This window comes from Episyrphus balteatus, chromosome 4, assembly GCF_945859705.1.
Source record: "Episyrphus balteatus chromosome 4, idEpiBalt1.1, whole genome shotgun sequence".
Classification (NCBI taxonomy): domain Eukaryota; kingdom Metazoa; phylum Arthropoda; class Insecta; order Diptera; family Syrphidae; genus Episyrphus; species Episyrphus balteatus.
In genome coordinates, this window is record NC_079137.1 from 42,331,846 (window position 1) to 42,352,928 (window position 21,083).

The window sequence follows — 21,083 nt, forward strand, 5'->3', positions numbered from 1 at the left end:
AGTTTTTCCTCATTGTTGTAAACTATTTAATTGTAAAATACTACTTGTATTCATTTGGGTTGCTTTTTATCATAAAGCAATTAACTCTGTCCTTATATAAAGGCCAAGTTTCTATGAGAAATAATTTAATTTATATTTTATGGCTTCAAAAATTTTTAAAATGGTTTTTCTACGGTATCTGGTAGGATTATACAAAATTGTAGGTACAATATTAAAACGACATGTTTTTATAGACTTTCAAAAAATATTTCCTTAAATTTTGTCTACCTAATGGTTTAAAATTCTTAAACTTTAATTCCGTTAATGCCTACAAAATATTATCACTTCATGCCAAAATATTATCATACACATAACATCTTAAGATGTTTGGTGCCAATTTTGTTTTCTTCCAAATAATTTTAATACCATAAGTTAGTAAGAAAAAATAAGAAAAAAAAAAAACAACTTGGACGATTTATGTTTTCGCACTAATAGAAATGCTTAATATATTGCTTATATGTGAACAAATTACCTCCCACTTTGTATATTTGAATAAAATTTGTGGCATCGATTTTGTGTTTTTATTTAATTTTTTCTCGACTTTAGCACAAAATATTTCAATGTCAGTACGTGGATGACGATATAAAAGAAAACGAAAATATATTGACGTCATAGATTGTGTGATAAAAATTTGTAGTAAAATCTTTCAACTAGAAAAAATATAAAATTTTATTTCTTAAATTGCTAAATATTAATTAGTGGAGTCAAATTAGCTTTATACCTCGGAATCCAGGGAAAGTCGATGCATCTGAAAAACGAGTATAGGGCTGCATTATAAAAGGGTCAAATAAGAAAGTTAAAAAAAAAAATTTCACCGCTCTCGATTACAACAGTTTTTATGGACCGTTAACTGTCATTCCGTATGCAAGCGTCAATCGGAATTGCTGTCTCATTTTAGATTTTGATCAAACTTTGTAGGGATGTTCTCTAGGACTGTAAGGAAGCAAATCCATTATGATTTAATTTTAAGTTGCGTGGTTTCCCCGGTACCCGCATTCGAACTTTTTCAGAAGGTCATTTTTATGTTATTATAGCTTTGCGTCTACTAAAGATATCTTTTTGTTTGAAACGCCATGTTAAAGCTTAGGAGTAGTAATTTTTGAATATATATTAAAAAATTACGTAATAATTATCCCTGAATTAAAAATAATTTTTGAAAAACTGGTAATTTTGCTGATTTTTCATGGTTTTTGACTGGCTCCAGAACCTTGGCTATTATATGTAGGAAGCTTATACTTACCAAATATTAAATATAGATACTTTTCAACAAAATAATTCTAAAATGAATACGATGGCTGTACTCCTTATGCAAACATTTTAAGTTCAAAGTTTTGAGTTTTTTGAAAAAATATTTTTTTATACTATGATTTTTTACGATTTGACTAAAGATAGAAACATGAAACTAACAGTGTGTTAAGTTGAAACTTTTAACTTTAAGTCCTCTAAATAAAATTGTGTTATTTTCATATCTTCTTAGTGTACCGCTTGTTTGAAAATTCGCAAAAATGCTAAAAAGCCAAAAAAAAACCCTACTTAAGGCTATGATTGCACTATGTTTGACATAAGATAGAAGCATGAAATTAATAGTATATTTAGTTCGTACTCTTAGCTTAACACACTGTAAGTTTCACATTTCTTCGTTTAGTCAAATCGTAGAAAATGACAGTATAAAAATTAGCTTTTTTAAAATACTCTATACTTTGAACTTAAAATTTTTACATAAGGAGTACAGCCATCGAGTTCATTTTAGATTTATTTTGTTGAAAAAATATTTATATTTAATATTTGGTAAGTATAAGCTTCCTACATATAATAGCCAAGGTTCTGGAGCCAGTCAAAAACCATGAAAAATCAGCAAAATTACCAGTTTTTCAAAAATTATTTTTAATTCAGGGATAATTATTACGTAATTTTTTAATATATATTCAAAAATTACTACTCTTAAGCTTTAAAATGGCGTTTCAAACAAAAAGATATCTTTAGTAGACGCAAAGCTATAATAACATAAAAATGATCTTCTGAAAAAGTTCGAATGCGGGTACCGGGGAAACCACGCAACTTAAAATTAAATCATAATGGATTTGCTTCCTTACAGTCCTAGAGAACATCCCTACAAAGTTTGATCAAAATCTAAAATGAGACAGCAATTCCGATTGACGCTTGCATACGGAATGACAGTTAACGGTCCATAAAAACTGTTGTAATCGAGAGCGGTGAAATTTTTTTTTTAACTTTCTTATTTGACCCTTTTATAATGCAGCCCTATACTCGTTTTTCAGATGCATCGACTTTCCCTGGATTCCGAGATTTTACAAATTTTATGTCTAATTTGACTCGACTATAATGTATTAATGTTCACATAAATTTTAATCTTTTTTATTATTTAAATATTTTCTAAGCGCGTGTACTATAAAATAACAACAAATAATATTTGATTTATAGCCACAATCCTCTTAAAATTTTATTATTGTTAAAAAAATATTTGATCGAAATAATATTTTTTGGATTTTATTAATTTCACTGTTTACATTAACACCCGTTAATGACATTTACAACATATATGGTTTTTATTTATAACTATGAATGAAAACATTTAATTTTTTTATTTCTAAGTACTAGTGCACTTGATTTTAGTTTTTTGTACTCTTAAATATTTTTTTTAAGTCTGTCTAAGTTTTAAGACTCTGCCGTTTATTTTTATAATTTTTTTTTTCTTAATTTTAATTTATTTATTTTGAAATTGTAAAAGCTCCCCACATTTCAATATTAAATTGCGTGGGATGTCTGTCGCCTTTGAAAGACTACAAATATGTGGTTAATTGTATTTAAAAAAATATTTTATTTGTTTTTATTTGAAACACAAAATTTTGACTTGTGTTTTGGGCTTTTTGGCAAATGGAAAAAAATTATCATCAAAAGAAAAAGTCAGCTGCTGAAATGTGCTTTTTGGAGATTAAAGTGACATAAAAATTAATTTTCTTTATAGGCTGCTAAATTTCCAAAGGGGATAATTAATTATATTTAGCCTTGAACGAAGTCAACTAATGATAAGAAAAATAAGAAAAAATGTTTGAATTTCGCCACCTGCTATATCATAAGTCTTACAATTAGTATCGCAACAGGATACGGCTATCATTTTTGATTCATTTAATATTAATTTGAAATTTATATAGGGTGCCCCCATAAGATCACACTTTTTGAAACAGTTTTTAATTTTTTACGCTCAAGTGGTAGGTCCAAAGTTCAAAAGTAATATATTATATAGATTTTTTAAAAATTTATAGGTAAAAGGGTTTTGAATTCGAAATAACGAAAGCCGAAATCCCAAAAACTCAAAGTCCCGAAAATCCGAAATCCCTAAAACCCAAAAAAGCAAAAACCCAGAATCCCGAAAACCTAAAAGCCCGAAAAAGATCTCGAAATCTCGAAAAATTTAAATAAAATGAAATGTTTTAGAGATAAAAAAATTTGTTCTGTTTAAATTTCGGGATTTTGGGTTTTCAGGATTTTTGATTTTTATAATTCTGGGTATTCTGGATTTTGGATATTCAGAATTATGGGGTTTCGGGATTTTGGGTTTTCTGAATTTCGGGATCGTGTCCGTCTTCCTTACTAAAAAAATAGTGCTTTATTAAAGAGAAAGACTGTGAAGACTGTTTGACTAAAGACTGTGAAAACTGATAGCGGAGTTCTTTTTTTAAGCAAAAAATATGAACATTCAAAAAGTATAGATCCGAAATTATTCCCAATAAAAATTGTTATCTGTGTTTTTCATTCGATTTAACAAAATATTTGTTAAGAGTACTTAAAAAAAAAAAAACAGTTTTATGTATTTCTATTCTATTTGAAAAGAAAAATCTTAATGTCGTACCAGAAACAACAAATATTTTCTGAGGAGATCTTTTGAAGTTTCTGAATACCTTCTTATTTCTATTCCTCTTAAAACATACATTTTTCTCAAAAATAATTTTTTTTTTTTTGAAAAAAATATGTCACTTTGAAATGTTAAGCAAAAAAATTTAAAATTTATTTTTCCTTTCAAAACTACTTGTTCCCTCTCAAAGCTATTGATTTTCATACAGTACAAATGAAAAAAAAACCAAACAAACAGTCACTTGTCATTCAGTCTGATGGTACTCTTAACCAGTGGCGGATCTAGGGGGGGGGTCGTGGGGGTCATGACCCCTCCCAAAACCTCAGATGAAAAACAGAAAATTATAAGTCAAAAAGGTGGAAACGAGCTTTTAAACCATAAGAAGGGTTTCTTTATTGTTATGACTATGCTTTAGGAAATGATTCATAGGCATATTAGCAAAAAGTCGTTTTTAGTTGTAAATATATTGAGGCCATGAAAAAAAATTTTTGTTTTCCTACACATTTTTTTAATGAAAACTTTTAAAACCTGAAAAATCATATAATTTTCCATGATATAATAACTATTACATGATTACATGTATCTCGATCCACGAACGCTCTATCATAACTATACATAATCGCAATAACTTAATTTGATATTCTGGTTTAAGAAGATATACGCTTTTCTTTGTAACAAACTTGTGTTGAGGAAATTTATTTCATCCTAAAGATACCTATATTTTTTTTTTTAATTTGTACATTTTTTTCTTTTTAAAGCTAGCTTTTGCTTTCAGAGATCACATTTCTTAAAATGCGTATTAAACATATAATTATACTATTTTTACTCGGTACTTTTTTATAGAAAAAAATATTTATGGTTTGATGTTTCCGCAAAAAAATAATGATGCTGAAAACATCGCTCTTGGAAACATCGATATAATCGAAACTTCAAAGTTTTTTTTTTAAGTGAAGGGCACCAGGCAAGTTCTACTCAAAACACGAATGTAGAAGAAAAACATTTCTGAATTATTTTCGTACTTTTAGTACAGTTGAACCATAAATTAAGGTACCTTCCACGTAAGAATTTTGTAAAAATATAGGTAATTTTCCGGTCCCTGCGATTTTTATAAAAACATTCAACTGCAATCGCAATGTAAAATGTAGTATGGTCAACGTTGATTCAATTTTGAAAAAAAAAAATACATTTGAAAATGATGGCCTTCAACGAAAAATCATTCCGAAAAACAGTTAAATCAAAGTGGTTTCTGTTTATTTTAACTAGGTTCAAGTTTGATTGTATTAATTAAAAATTAAATATAGAAAAATTAATTAATTTTTTACGTGAACTTTCTTTATTTAGATAATGAATGTTATCTTCTTCGTTGGCTACAGGTCGTATTTTGATTTTACTTTTTCTTTTCTGTCGACTTTTCGATTGTGCTTACAATCTTCCTCATGACTCTAAGAAAAAATGTTCTAAAAATTGCTTATATGTATATTTAAATTTTATACTTATTTCTAATACCATTCTTTTACTATAATGCTTTTCTGTTTGTAAAATATCTACATTGTTATAATCTTGTCTATTAAAATATTGGTTCAATAATGTTTTTATTATATTTATTGGAAAAGAATTTGAAATCAGAGTATCCATGATTTTAAAGTTAATCTGAAGATAAAAGTTTAACCGGCTCCCAGAGCATGGTAAATGTTTGACAGCTGAAAATTTTTTTCTAAAAAATGTATAGTCAAAAATTTAGCTTAATTAAAAACATTTGATCTAAGAATTTGGATAGAATTTTGAATGTTAGCTAAAATTTAGCATATATTTTGAGCACTTGACCATTTTTTTGATTATTTTGGAAGTAAGTTTTTTTAACCCTGTGACCCCCCCCAAACCAAAGTTCTAGATCCGCGCCTGCTCTTAACCCAATCTGTCAAAGTATCATGAATCAATCAGGAAAACAAAAACTAAACAAAAAACTGCCACAAATGTCTGTTTAGTTTTGCCACACCGAGTTTATTGCTATATGAAAACCAAACCAAAAGTTTCAATCGTTTTTATAAATAAATCAACTTTTGTGTGTAAAATTTAAGAATACCAAACATTTTTGTTCCTCATGGTTTTTTTTTTTTAAGTATGTATATTTTTAAGAATTTGTATATTATTTTTAGGACTTTTCCATTCGGAAGCTATTTAATCACACTCTTGATGATGGAAATAGTTTATTTTGATGAATTGTTGAAAGCCTAAATGATTCAACTATTTAATTTAAATTTATTTACAATTTAAATTTTCAAAAAAATACATAATTTAAAAATCAACAATGTTTAGCTAAGTTTGTATCGTCACGAATTATTACCAAAAAATTTGTTTTTTTTTTCAAAAGTTATGACGTTTTGAAAAAGATTTGTTTCACTAGCACGAACTTCGACTGCTGACGATGACAGGCTTTTCATTTTGGACGTGCATATTTAGTGCGGTTATGAAAATGGAAAGGAGGCCGCTTTGTTTTCATTATTGGCATTGATTTGTAAACAAATAAAAATGCATTGGGAAATAAATTTACTTCAATCGGGCGGTGAACATAAGAAAATGCATTAAAAACCATTGCAGATGATTGGTGTACATATAAATGATTCTGGGATTTGTGTGTGTATTATTTTGGCAGTTGGGGATATATTTTTATTGAGTCGACTTTTATTTCAAATTACATAATTTATTGATGGAGTTACAGTGTGGTTTTCTTGATAGGGTCTATTGAAATGATAGTAGAGATGCGCAAAACAGTTCCAAAGCCGGAACGAACATGGAACGGTTCTTTTTTCGGTCGGAACTAGTTCCTGGAACTAGTTCCGCGGAACTATCAAGAATTTGAGTTTTTTTTTAGGAAAATGCACCAAAAAAAGAAATAGTATGAAATTGAATATTTTTCCCTTCTAGTTCCTGGAACTAGTTCCGCGGAACTATCAAGAATTTGAGTTTTTTTTTAGGAAAATGCACCAAAAAAAGAAATAGTATGAAATTGAATATTTTTTCCTTCTAGTTCCTGGAACTAGTTCCGCGGAACTATCAAGAATTTGAGTTTTTTTTCAGGAAAATGCATCAAAAAAAGAAATAGTATGAAATTGAATATTTTTTCCTTCTAGTTCCTGGAACTAGTTCCGCGGAACTATCAAGAATTTGAGTTTTTTTTTAGGAAAATGTATCAAAAAAAGAAATAGTATGAAATTGAATATTTTTTCCTTCTAGTTCCTGGAACTAGTTCCGCGGAACTATCAAGAATTTGAGTTTTTTTTCAGGAAAATGTATCAAAAAAAGAAATAGTATGAAATTGAATATTTTTTCCTTCTAGTTCCTGGAACTAGTTCCGCGGAACTATCAAGAATTTGAGTTTTTTTTCAGGAAAATGTATCAAAAAAAGAAATAGTATGAAATTGAATATTTTTTCCTTCTAGTTCCTGGAATTAGTTCCGCGGAACTATCAAGAATTTGAGTTTTTTTTTCAGGAAAATGCATCAAAAAAAGAAATAGGATGAAATTGAATATTTTTTCCTTCTAGTTCCTGGAACTAGTTCCGCGGAACTATCAAGAATTTGAGTTTTTTTTTCAGGAAAATGCATCAAAAAAAGAAATAGGATGAAATTGAATATTTTTTCCTTCTAGTTCCTGGAACTAGTTCCGCGGAACTATCAAGAATTTGAGTTTTCTTTTCAGGAAAATGTATCAAAAAAAGAAATAGTATGAAATTGAATTTTTTTCCCTTCTAGTTCTTGGAACTATCAAGAATTTGAGTTTTTTTTCAGGAAAATGTATCAAAAAAAGAAATAGTATGAAATTGAATATTTTTTCCTTCTAGTTCCTGGAACTAGTTCCGCGGAACTATCAAGTAGAGATGCGCAAAACAGTTCCAAAGCCGGAACGAACATGGAACGGTTCTTTTTTCGGTCGGAACTAGTTCCTGGAACTAGTTCCGCGGAACTATCAATAATTTGAGTTTTTTTCAGGAAAATGCACCAAAAAAAGAAATAGTATGATATTGAATATTTTTTCCTTCTAGTTCCTTCAACTAGTTCCGCGGAACTATCAAGAATTTGAGTTTTTTTTTAGGAAAATGCACCAAAAAAAGAAATAGTATGAAATTGAATATTTTTTCCTTCTAGTTCCTGGAACTAGTTCCGCGGAACTATCAAGAATTTGAGTTTTTTTTTAGGAAAATGCACCAAAAAAAGAAATAGTATGAAATTGAATATTTTTTCCTTCTAGTTCCTGGAACTAGTTCCGCGGAACTATCAAGAATTTGAGTTTTTTTTTAGGAAAATGCACCAAAAAAAGAAATAGTGTGAAATTGAATATTTTTTCCTTCTAGTTCCTGGAACTAGTTCCGCGGAACTATCAAGAATTTGAGTTTTTTTTTTTAGGAAAATGCACCAAAAAAAGAAATAGTATGAAATTGAATATTTTTCCCTTCTAGTTCCTGGAACTAGTTCCGCGGAACTATCAAGAATTTGAGTTTTTTTTTAGGAAAATGCACCAAAAAAAGAAATAGTATGAAATTGAATATTTTTTCCTTCTAGTTCCTGGAACTAGTTCCGCGGAACTAACAAGAATTTGAGTTTTTTTTTTCAGTAAAATGTATCAAAAAAAGAAATAGTATGAAATTGAATATTTTTTCCTTCTAGTTCCTGGAACTAGTTCCGCGGAACTATCAAGAATTTGAGTTTTTTTTTTAGGAAAATGCACCAAAAAAAGAAATAGTATGATATTGAATATATTTTTCTTCTAGTTCCTGGAACTAGTTCCGCGGAACTATCAAGAATTTGAGTTTTTTTTTAGGAAAATGCACCAAAAAAAGAAATAGTATGAAATTGAATATTTTTTCCTTCTAGTTCCTGGAACTAGTTCCGCGGAACTATCAAGAATTTGAGTTTTTTTTCAGGAAAATGTATCAAAAAAAGAAATAGTATGAAATTGAATATTTTTTCCTTCTAGTTCCTGGAACTAGTTCCGCGGAACTATCAAGAATTTGAGTTTTTTTTTAGGAAAATGCACCAAAAAAAGAAATAGTGTGAAATTGAATATTTTTTCCTTCTAGTTCCTGGAACTAGTTCCGCGGAACTATCAAGAATTTGAGTTTTTTTTTTAGGAAAATGCACCAAAAAAAGAAATAGTATGAAATTGAATATTTTTCCCTTCTAGTTCCTGGAACTAGTTCCGCGGAACTATCAAGAATTTGAGTTTTTTTTTAGGAAAATGCACCAAAAAAAGAAATAGTATGAAATTGAATATTTTTTCCTTCTAGTTCCTGGAACTAGTTCCGCGGAACTAACAAGAATTTGAGTTTTTTTTTTCAGTAAAATGTATCAAAAAAAGAAATAGTATGAAATTGAATATTTTTTCCTTCTAGTTCCTGGAACTAGTTCCGCGGAACTATCAAGAATTTGAGTTTTTTTTTTAGGAAAATGCACCAAAAAAAGAAATAGTATGATATTGAATATATTTTTCTTCTAGTTCCTGGAACTAGTTCCGCGGAACTATCAAGAATTTGATTATAATGAGATTCTTGGGGGCAAATGACTCGCACGAATAATGATTTTTAATTGGGAATAGGTACATATATTTTGACACTGAAAAGGAAGTGAATAGTTATTAAAAATGGGAAAGTTGTTTTAGTTAAAGTATGTTTTAAGTAATATTTTTGGAAGTATGTATTTCTAATTTTTTTGAAGGAGTATAAATAATCACGTAAAATAAATGGAATTACATTTGGTAAATTCAATCTTCGACCGATATCTACCGCTGCATATTATATTTATTTAATATGTTAAATGCTAACATTAGAAATAAGCTTAAATACTAACAATGGAATCATTAAACTTAAACTCAATATATGAGTAATAATTGTCAATTAATCACAATAAAATATACATATATTAACATTGAAACTAAATGTACTAATATATATTTAAACATATTTGTATCCGAAATAAGTTATAATATGGTTTTTTGTCATTTTTAAATGAAAAGAATCTCAAATAAACAAGAAGAAAAATATAAAGTTGATGTAAATAATTTTTTTTTTTTTTTAAAGAAAATATTTGTGTTGTAATTTCGTCAATTTTTGACCATATGAGACAACAATTCTCATATGGTCAAAAATTGATTTCTCTATCAAACAAAATTATGCCAAATATGTATTATGACAGAACAGAACAAGGATCGTGTAATATTTATTGTGAATTCACAGGTCAACACGAAATTTGTGCTTGGGTTGTGACTATGAAATTATGATAGATATATTGATACTCATCTGGAAAACATTTTTCTTTTTTTATTTAATTTGCTTTTGAAGTCAGCAGAGCAATTTCCAGTATTCAAGAAAATCTGTCTTTACAAAAATTGTCCGACGTAATTCTGGCAAAAACTCGAGAACGTCTTAACCGATTTGGCTGATTTTTGTTTTGTTTTCTTCATTTTAATGCTGTTTTCATATTCATATTCAGAAAAATAAAAAAGAAGAAAATTAAGAAGAAAAAAGAAAAATTAAATCGGCATTTTCTTTTTGTTCGAATCTTTGTCAAATGGGAGCTTGAGGCATTATTTGATACCTTCTATTTTCAATATTTATGGTAAAAGTAATTCACTCTGATGGTGCTTTTAATCTACAAAAATAACTGTATCCAAACTGTAGTCAAACTAATTCATATTGAAATTCTTTATTTATTGAAACGTTAAATTAGTTTGTTTGCATAGTATTTTTATTATTTTGTTGCATATACAGGGTGTCTAGAAAGTAATGGATGAAACGAAACTTAAGATCTCTCAGAATTTGGTAGCTTTTTCAGCCCAAATCCTTACGGTTTTTGATAAAATTTCCCTACTTTGCAACAGCATTTTGCTTCCTCTGCCCATAATTGATTTTTGTTTATTACAATTCTTTCAATAAAACATTGCTTAACAATAAGAAACAATTAATTAATAAAAATATTTTTTATTTCATATGCCATTTTTCTGCAAATTAATTAACAGTTTCAAGTTTCGTAAAAACTCAATTTCTTACTTTTATTTCAGAGCAACAAGACGAAAAAAATTTGTATTGTGTGACTCTGGTTTATTATTTTTAAATCTTATCCCGGTATTGCAGTTTAGATAAAAAAATAATACAGTTTGAACTCAAAAAACAAGGCTTTTCAAAGCAAAAAACCCTTGTATTCATCATAACTTTTTTCTTATAATTTAAGTCGAATAAAGTGCTTTGGCAAAAATGTAGATCTTTCAATTATCTACATTTTATACCTTAGCAGTTTTTTTGTACAATGCACGGTTCTTGCACTATAGCTCATAAAACTCGAGTTAGACTCACAGTATTTTTGCTCCCAACACTACAAAAGCAAATCTTAGGAGGGGAAAGGGTGATTATCTATTGTTTTGGTTTACCATGAACCCAAAAAGTGCAAATTAAACCCAAGCACAAAAAATATTTTTATTTTTGTAGACCTGTGTTTTGTAATGAAACTTAAAAAAAAAAGTTACACATACACCACAGTGACCAACAAAGGAAATAGCTATATCACTGACTTAACAATGAAACAATTCGACATTATTCAACAATTGATTGATTTTTTTTACCAATGTGCATAATAATTGTGCAGCCCAAATTTTACGTTCCACGAAGGGTCCAAGAGTATCATAATCAAAAATGGCTGAAGTTAGGGTATTTACTTTTCTGATGGACAAAATACAAACATTTTAGAGTACCAGCTTTTTAATATAAACAAAGTTACTACAAAACTTTTTCATTGGTATTTGATTTTTTTGTAGCTCTAATAAAAGACACTTCTTATGAGAAACACTCTCTTCTTCACTGATACAAATTAAAAAGAAACAAATATGAAACAAATGAAGTTAATATATTTATATTCCAGAATAAAACAGATCAATCGTCTTAAAAAAGAGCACGTTTAACCAAAAGTAAAAAAATTAAAAAATAAATATACCTAACAAAAGTGTAATGTTCAAAAGAATATGATTCCTACCAAAATTATTGAGTCCTAAATGCTCTCTTTTTTAAAAGACTTCTTTTTAGAAAGTAATACAAGTCTTCTTTGTAAGAAAATTGGAAAAAAAGCAATTTTCGAAAATATCAGAGTCCTTTGAAGATTTTTTTTAGTTTTTTTTACATTTTTTTAAACAACTTTCGTTTAGTTAGTTGCCAATGCAAATACGACAACGAATACAAACCTAGCCAACTTGCTTCAAGCCAAATTAAAATTAACAAAGTTATCATCCATTGAGAGTCAATGGAAGATAAGAAAATCTTTTCGAGAAAATTAGAAATCAAGAAAATGGTTCTGTCATATTTTTATTAAGATGAATTTTTAGAAAAAAAAATCGTTAAAGCGGTTATTCCAAAAAAGCTATTTTTCTGCATTTTTTTAATTAAATTTGGGGCAGATGATTTTTATGAATTTCTGAAATCTTGTTTTTTCTTCCCGTGGCTCTTACATTTTTGATGAAAAAAAAACTAAAATCTTGAAAAGAGTTACCTCGCATAATTTTTTTCATTTGTACTTTTTAACATTCTTTCAAATAAGTTCTATTTTAATGGAAAAAGAAAAGATGTTTTCCCTTTTTATCCAAAATTTTGGAATATAAAAATTTCAGAATCAAAAATATGGCCCACCCTGTTTTTTTTTTTACTTTGTATGAACCCTTTTGCTTTCCAAAAATCATTTTTCTTATAATACATAAACTGTAACGCATAGATATATAACAAATACTAAACTCTTCTAATCCGACATTTTTAATGCATCGAATCATTTTTATATTTCATAAATTAAACACTTTCAACACTTTGTATGCTTCCAGATGGATAAAAGTCAAAAACACTTTATCCCCATCGTGTTGAAATTGCAAACAAATGATTACTTTTATAGCTGAATTTTTTGTGTACGTTTTTTTTCATCGATCGAATCTTTTGATTTTTAAATAAATTTCAAATCAAAATATACACATTTTGTTTTTATTACAAACAAAAAAATAAACAACACACACGTTTTTTTTTTTTGTGAAAACCTTGGTCATTATTAGATAGTGTCATAGACAAAAAAGCCTGCCATTCGTATTCGTCATGTGAAAAGAATTTTGTTAAAATTTCATAAATTTTTGACAGGCTCATAATAATAAATGTTCTGAATTTATCGTCATTGTGACGATTTAAAAATAAACTGAATTGAATTAATTCAAAATTTACAGACCGTAACAGAGAAGTAAGTTCGGTAATAATATTACCTTTTCGCCCACGAAGACAGAACACAAACACGAAATTTTTATTTGGCATATAAATTGTTGTCCCACTGTCTAGCATTTGCACGGGGGAATTAAACTTTTGATTTAAAAATAGATTTTACAATTTTATCATTTCGATTAAAAATAGTTTTAAATTTTATAGAAAGTGATATAAATTGTTTGGTGATAATAAAATGACTTACACTTTTTATACAGTTTTTTTTTTTTTTTTATACCAGAAGAAAAACAAATTTTAATATTATTTATTTTGGCATAATAAATAAATTGGACCATCACAAATTTCAGAGAAGTTTTTTAATCATCATAATTTCTTGTTAAATGTTTCAAATCATCCAAAACTAATTAACTTCATTATATTTTAAAATTTTTATAAATAGATTTGTTTTCTTGTGATAAATTTGAATTTTAAAAATGTATCACCAAACATATAAATATTTTGATAAAATAAATAATAAATTTTAAAAATAAACTCACCAATAGTTGTGTAAATAGTACCACAATAAAACATTGCATTCCAAAAGCTCCATGGATTTTCGAATTTTTCCAGTTCTTCTAAGGTTTTATTTGAATTTATAAAAGATTGAATAGCATCTTTGTGAGTTCGTAGAGTTAAAATTAGTTTTCCATTAAATTCATCTGGATGAAACTGTTTTGAATAATTAAAATTTATTTATTTTTAAATTTTTCTATTAAGTCAGCAAATATATTCAAATTTTTCTTCTTTTTTTGTAATAATTTATTACCTTTCTTAGCTCAAGATCCTGTGACAGATCATGGACGGCCTTGAATAAACTCTTTTGTAATTTATGAGTATCATTGAATTTTTGTTGCACGTGAACCTCTGTGGGGAGAAAGTAAAATGTTTAAAATGTTTTATTAGAACGTTTGATATTAATTTTGTATATTATTATAGTTTGGGTTGTTGAATGAATATTTTCATCGAATTGAATAATAAAGCATTTAGTTGATTTCATATAAAAACTTTTAAATTGTAATACCATTTTAACATTTTTGTTAGCAGTGTGTTTTTTTTTTGGGTCATGTGAAAAAATGCACGTAAGAAAATTTTATTTAAAAAAATTATATGCCATTTTTAAGGGATTATTAACCCACATATAAAAACAAGATTTTAAGAAAATTAACAAATCTTCATGAAAAAAAAAATTCAAAAATTGAATATATTTTTTAAACCCTAAAAATATTGCAAAATTTCTATGCTACGGTGATTCAAACGCTTTTGTAGAAATTTTCTTGAAAAATTTGACAAGAAAATGGTTCTATGGTAGGAATCGTAAGTATCAGTTAAAAAAATGTTTTGTTCATTTCAATAGAAGGATATTGTCTGCAACAGTACGTACACACATATTTTTTGTAATGAAAATTGTAGCAAAATAACTTGAAAAACTATGTTTTTTTGAACAAGCAAGTTTGAAGCAAATCGAGCTTTGCGGTCCCACATATTTTTTACCAATATGAATAAGAAAAACAGAATACATAAATCAACTTGTATGTATGTGTACTTGTTTTAGTATTTGCCAGCCATTCGTTATTTACGTTAAATAGACCGATAAATGTCTCTTTTGCAACCAATGCACTTTAATATCCTTTCCCGCCAGGAATATCCTTTGAAGTTCCCTTTAACCTTTGAACGTCAAAGAATAGAATTTTTAATCGGAACAACATGAATGTGAAATTCCATTCAAGGCACTTAAGAATATATCGTATATTACCTATATGAAATACCTTAAATATGTCTATTTAGAAGTTGTAGACCTAAAAGTTCAGGAAAGTTATAGGAAATAAAGGGCACGACATAGTCCTACTCTCTTGCTCTTACGGTACGGTTAAAGCTGCTCAGTAAATTCGAGTTTTTCATAATAAAATACAAAAGAATATTTTTAATTTAATTTTAAAAGAAATGCAAACAATAATATAAAAAATACAATATTTTTTTATTACAGAAACATCTTTTTAAATGGTTTTGTCTTGAAAGCTAAGGATGCAAATAGATTTCTTGTACAACAAAGCATTTTTTGAAAGAATATTTAAAATTCTATTATTTTTCTTATAACAAATAACTATTTTCCAACATTTTTCTAAAAATAAAAAAAAAAAAAATTAAAAGCCTTTCGAAAAGAAATAATTGATCGACACATAAAAAAAGTTTCAAAAAAATTCAACAATTCATTTACAAAAAACTACCTATATTTAAAAAATTACATTTTAAATATTTTGAATAATATAAAAATGAGTTTAAAAACAAAATTTCAAAATTCGCCAAATAAGTGCGTATAACTTCAAAAAGTTGGCAGATTTTCTGAATTCAGCATTCTTTTGTGTTCTTAATTTTATTTCTTTTAGTCAAGAAATAGTCTTTCAAATAATATGTCAGTTTTAACTCATTTATTTGCAGATAAAATTCAGACTGATTTAACTAGGAAATAAAATTATAAGTACCTAACATAACCCTAACATCTTCTCCAAACTAATCTATACATTACTAAAGCTTTTTTAAATAATGCGTGACTATTTCTCTATTTCTTTTTTTTACAAAACAAATACTGTTTCCTTAAACTCTTAAAGAAACGAAATGCTTTTACTCGCCGAAACGGAACAAAAAAATTCTCTAGACAATCGATGGTGACAGTGTTTTTGTTTTTATTTTTTTGTTTCGTCTAAACAAAAACAAACAAAAAATATTATGCTTTCATCAACACGTGCACTTCTTTAGAAACGATTTAAAATATTTTAATTTACCAAATTTGAATAAAACCAGTTAAAGGTTCAAGAGAAACTTTACAAAAATAACACGCAAAATCAAGAATTTAAATGACATCAACATCACTCATTTTATTTTATTCATGTTATTATAATGAATGACTCCAATAAGTCTGAAGTTTTTTTTTTTTAACGGATTAGCATAGTAATAGTTAAATATGTTGGGTTTTGATGAATTAAGTAATGAGAGAAATACTCTTACAAAAAGCTACATGCCTATTATTACATTTAATAAAAAAAAAAAATAAACTTTTATTTTAATATAAAATATATTTGGGTAAATATATGTATTTAACTAAACAAGTTGACTTTTTAGGATATTTTACCTTTTCGAAAAGTGTGAAGCTAACATTTGTTGGTAACAATTTAAAACGTCTCAACTTGATTGATTACTTGTATGCGATTAAATGATATTTCGCGACGCATTTTATTTCGTTTGTTCGATTGGGTTCTTTTTTTAAGTAATGCTTCTTTTTCCGCGTTTGTTATCAAAGTGAAAATTTATTATGGTATGAACCTATTAAATTTTAACTGGCATATTCACACAGGTGGGGGATAATCAGAATCAGATCGTTTTTAATTTCAGAGAGTTGAAGCTTAAAATTGCGTTTTTACGTCTCCAATACTAACATTTTTAACAAAGATACTTCCAATTGAAACATTCCTAAAAATTTGATTCTTTTTACGATGATAATGAATGCAAAAAAAATAAAATGCACGACTGGGTCGCACGAACTTGCTCTTACAGTTAAAATTGCTTAAATTTTTAAGACTTTTTATATAGAAATTTGGAAAAAAATAAAATTCGTTTTTTAAAAAAAATAAAATCTGAAATCAAATTGTTACTCCAAAACAAGTATGAGTTTGGATTGGGTTGGGGTCGAAATTCTGTATGGGCCAAAATTCGGATTCCAAAATTCTGTATTCCAAAATTCTGTATTTTAAAATTCTGTAAATTCAAAATTCTGTATTTTATAATTCTGTAAATTCAAAATTCTGTATTCTAAAATTCTGTAAACACAAAATTCTGAATTTCAAAATTCTATATTCCAAAATTCTGTACTCCAAAATTCTGTAAATGATAAAAGAAAAATTGTTTTGATAGTGAAAAAAGTACGCACTTTTTTCACTATCAAAACAATTTTTCTTTTATCATTTACGAAATTTTGGAGCACAGATTTTTGATATTTGTTATGCAGAACCTTGAAGGAGTTTGCGTTCGACAGCTTAAGTTAAGTGTTATGAGTTAATCGTGATATAAAATGAATTCAGAAAAATGGAAAATATTAAATTATTAAAACCTAATAAAGGAAAGGATAAATTGTGTGTCGATGGTTTTATGTTTAATAACGAAGAAAGAACAATTTACAAAAAAAAAGGTGCATGACAACTCCATTCGAATTTGTCGAAAAAAAAAATGAATTTTTTGAGAAAAATAAAATTCAAGCCAGCAGAACATGAAAATCTCGGAAAACTTATCGGAAAATGGAGCGCTTAATTCAAATAAGTCGAACATTCAATTATTTATGTACAATTTTTTCGAAAAGTGGAACAAGTTGGTAGAACATGAATTTGTATGGAAAATGTAAATATTTTTTTTTTAATGTAAAATTTTTTCGAAAATTGGGTACTTAACTCAAAGCACTTAGGGCCATTTTTTTCACTCGGAGTTGAACATAACTTGAGAATTTTCAATATAAATATAATATAAAAATTCTCAAGTTATGTTCAACTCCGAGTGAAAAAAATGGCCCTTAATTATTCAAGATAATTAAAAAAAAAAATATTCGACGATCACAGAAAAAAAGCACTTGATATAATTTTGGGGTACTTGCTCTGCTTACTTGAGGGACATATTTTAATGTAGAGATTTAGAATTACAGAATTTTTAAAAGCAGAATAATGGATTTGCAGAATTTTGAAAAACAGAATTTTGGATTAACAGAATTTTGAAATACAGAATAATAGAAAAGCAGAATAATGGAATACAGAATTATGTTCATACAGAATTTTTCTTCTGGGACCCTTTTTTTTGGCATTGTCTACCATCGTAATGTCATGGAAAAATGTTATCTCAACTTTTTTTTTGTACGAATGCATAACTTGATATATATAGTAGGTACCTATATCGCATGTAAAAATAGGGTCTCAAAATAAGGTCTGTTTCTCGATTTGTGTGTCTGTCTGTGTTTATCTGGAGCTGCAGCCTAACCCATAAAATCGATTTACTTCAAACTTCGAAGTTAAGAGTTTTTGGTGATTTTCTAGAGGGAAATTGAAATTTTGAAATAATTGAATAGAAAATAATATTTTTTTTTTTTTTTTTTCAAAAACGGCTTTAACGATCTAACAAATAAGACCTAACTTTTGAAATAAAAACAAATTATACAAAATCGTTCAAGTTACAGCTATATTAAAATTTTAGAAAATTTTCAAAAAACACATTTTTGGATTTTTAAAAAATATTTTAAAATTTGTATTTAAAAAATCAATTTTTTGAAAACTTGTGAATGAAATTTTTCGAAATTTCGTTTGTGAGTGTTATTTAATTATTTCTTCAAAATGACACAGCATTTTTTTTTTTAATTAGATCTTTAAAACAAAATATTAAGTGCTTATTTTATGAAGAAAATTAAATGATGAACAAACTTTGTATGCAAATATTCTGGTATCATTGACACTTTGAGTGGGATATGAAATGAAAACTAAAAAAAAATTCTCATGAAACGTATCTTGCCCCCTAGAAGATGAAAATTCATTTCCTTCCTGTAATACCTATCGCAATAAATTGATTAAACACACTTTTGAATATCAAGGTAAATTCAACATAACGAACAATATAGAAACACTGGAACAAGTAAGTTAATCATTCGCTAACATTTGTTTTTCTATTACACACGATATAGAGAATTTATTTGTAAGTTAATATCCCATTAATGTACAAGCAACACGCAATGAAGCTCAACTATTTATTTGCGTTGATATATCTTGCCTCGAATCATTTCAAGAATATTCAAAAATTTGGAAATGAATCAAAGTATTCTTTGCATGTGTACTTCTTAGTGATAAATGCTTTATGATAATTTCTCTTATCATCAATGACACTATTCTGTAGGCCCACAATCAATTTTTGCAATTTTTTCTAGTGAAAGAAAGAACCAACACTTAAACAAAAGTTTCCTTTTCTTCAACTACTTCGTTTTTTTTCTTTTATTATTTCCTTACACAGCCTATAACTTACGAGGGAACATTATATAATTTCGGGAGAATAACATAGAAACCTTAGAAAAAAAAACATATTTTTTTTAACTCAATTCAAACTCCTCGAAGCGTAACCTTAAAAAATCATTTTTTTTTTTTTTAAACCTGCACCATTAAATAGCTAAATTTTTCTGAAGAATAAAGCCATACTTACATTTTTACAATGCTCAAAAAGTATAAAAATAATTTATTCAAAACAATCATAAATCTTTTTTCTCTTCTAACGCCATTTTTTAAATTGACAGCCTATAATAAATTCTTTATCATCTGAAAGCTTTTTATTTCACCTTTTTTATGACGCTTCAATCATATTTATACGATGCCTACAAAAGAAGTAAGAATTTTTTAAAACCAACCATGTCGAAATTTTAATCTCAGATTACGGTACTTCCTACACTGGTGGCTGGTCATCGGCAACAGATCTCCACAGGTGTTTTGAGGTATTTTTCAAATTTTTCAATTTAAGATTGTGTAACTTGTGGAGCACGTACCGTTATGTGTGATATATCAAATGAAAGGTAATATTATCAGCATGCGTATTTAAGTTAAATCAAATTGTTATGTGGTCTATATCAAAAGATATAATGTGTATAGAAAAAGAACGTCTTTTCACCGTTATCTCAGGATTTTCAATATGAAATTTATTGACATTTTGTACAATAATAGATCATTATTACTTACCTACAGTATAAATTTCATTCATATATCTGTCAAAGCAAAAAAGTTATAATCGATTCATTTTTCCTGTCGCACTACGATACTAAAGAAGTTTTCACTTAAAAAGTCTAAGATTTTCATCCCAAATTCCTTCACTAACTAACTCATTTTGCTTCCTTTTCCCCTAAACATAAAAACCAACCAATTGTTTTTGTAGTTTATTTCTAACTTAATTTCCACTTAAAACATTTATAAACCCAAACACTAAACACCCCTTGCACTTGTTTTTTGTTTACCTACTCAAAAAATCAAAACTCGCATCCTTTGTTTAGCCTTATAACCCTCATTCAGTACTGCATTCGTTATAATATCCTCCTTTGAACTTTGCAAAGAAACTTTCTCTGCCAATGCCAAACAAAAATATTGACCCAAAAACTATTTCTATGGAAATGAAAATACGCTTTTCCCAAAAAATGACATCATCATTGCAGTATACAAAAAGGACGAGACGACTTGTTAATATACACAACATCGCTTTGCTTACCTTCAACAGTTCGAAACAGAACTGCACCACCGACACTATAAAGCAGTACCACCAAAAACAGGAATATATGTGTAAACCACTTTTTGGACCATTTACTGAATTTCACGTACAATCCATAAGTGAACTTTTCGCCAAAACTCATTCCAGATTTTGTAAAATCGACAAATCCTTCGAATCCCTTTGACATGAAATTCCCAGCAGCAAAGGGATTCGAGTATGCTGGCCAATACGGTTGACCTTGTGATCCATTTAAAGTTGGATTTGTTTGAGCTGTAAAGGGAATCTGTGAGGTTGGAGGCATCGAACCCATGTAAGAGCCATTGCCATGTATTTGTATCCGCGGCGGCCTTGCCGCACGAGGACGACCACCTGGTAGAGATGTTGGCGCCGCCATTGGCAACGCAGGAGGTGGGGGTGATGGATTGTAGGGAGCTCTTGCACTCATGATTTGTGTTTTTTTTTAATTAATTAAGAAAATTAATCTATTTTGATAAAAGATTAAAAAGTATAGGTATAAATTTAAAAATATTGCACTTCTAGGTTTTTTTAAATTCTCTTGTGTCACATTGCACTATGTCACTTTTGCAATTTTTCAAATAAAAAATATTTATTCTTCAATATCCTTTCTACAGGATATTG

At 27.8% G+C, this 21,083-nt stretch overlaps 1 protein-coding gene across 1 annotated transcript; it reads right to left on the reverse strand.

Annotated features, from left to right (window-relative positions):
• Positions 1–5,457: 5,457 nt before the first annotated feature.
• On the reverse strand, positions 5,458–20,889 carry LOC129919220 (uncharacterized). The gene is made up of 4 exons (XM_056000074.1): positions 20,445–20,889; positions 13,948–14,045; positions 13,679–13,850; positions 5,458–5,477 (listed from the first exon to the last, which is right to left on the reverse strand). Exons 1-4 carry the CDS (start codon positions 20,887–20,889, stop codon positions 5,458–5,460), a joined length of 735 nt encoding a protein of 244 aa, XP_055856049.1.
• Positions 20,890–21,083: the final 194 nt, after the last annotated feature.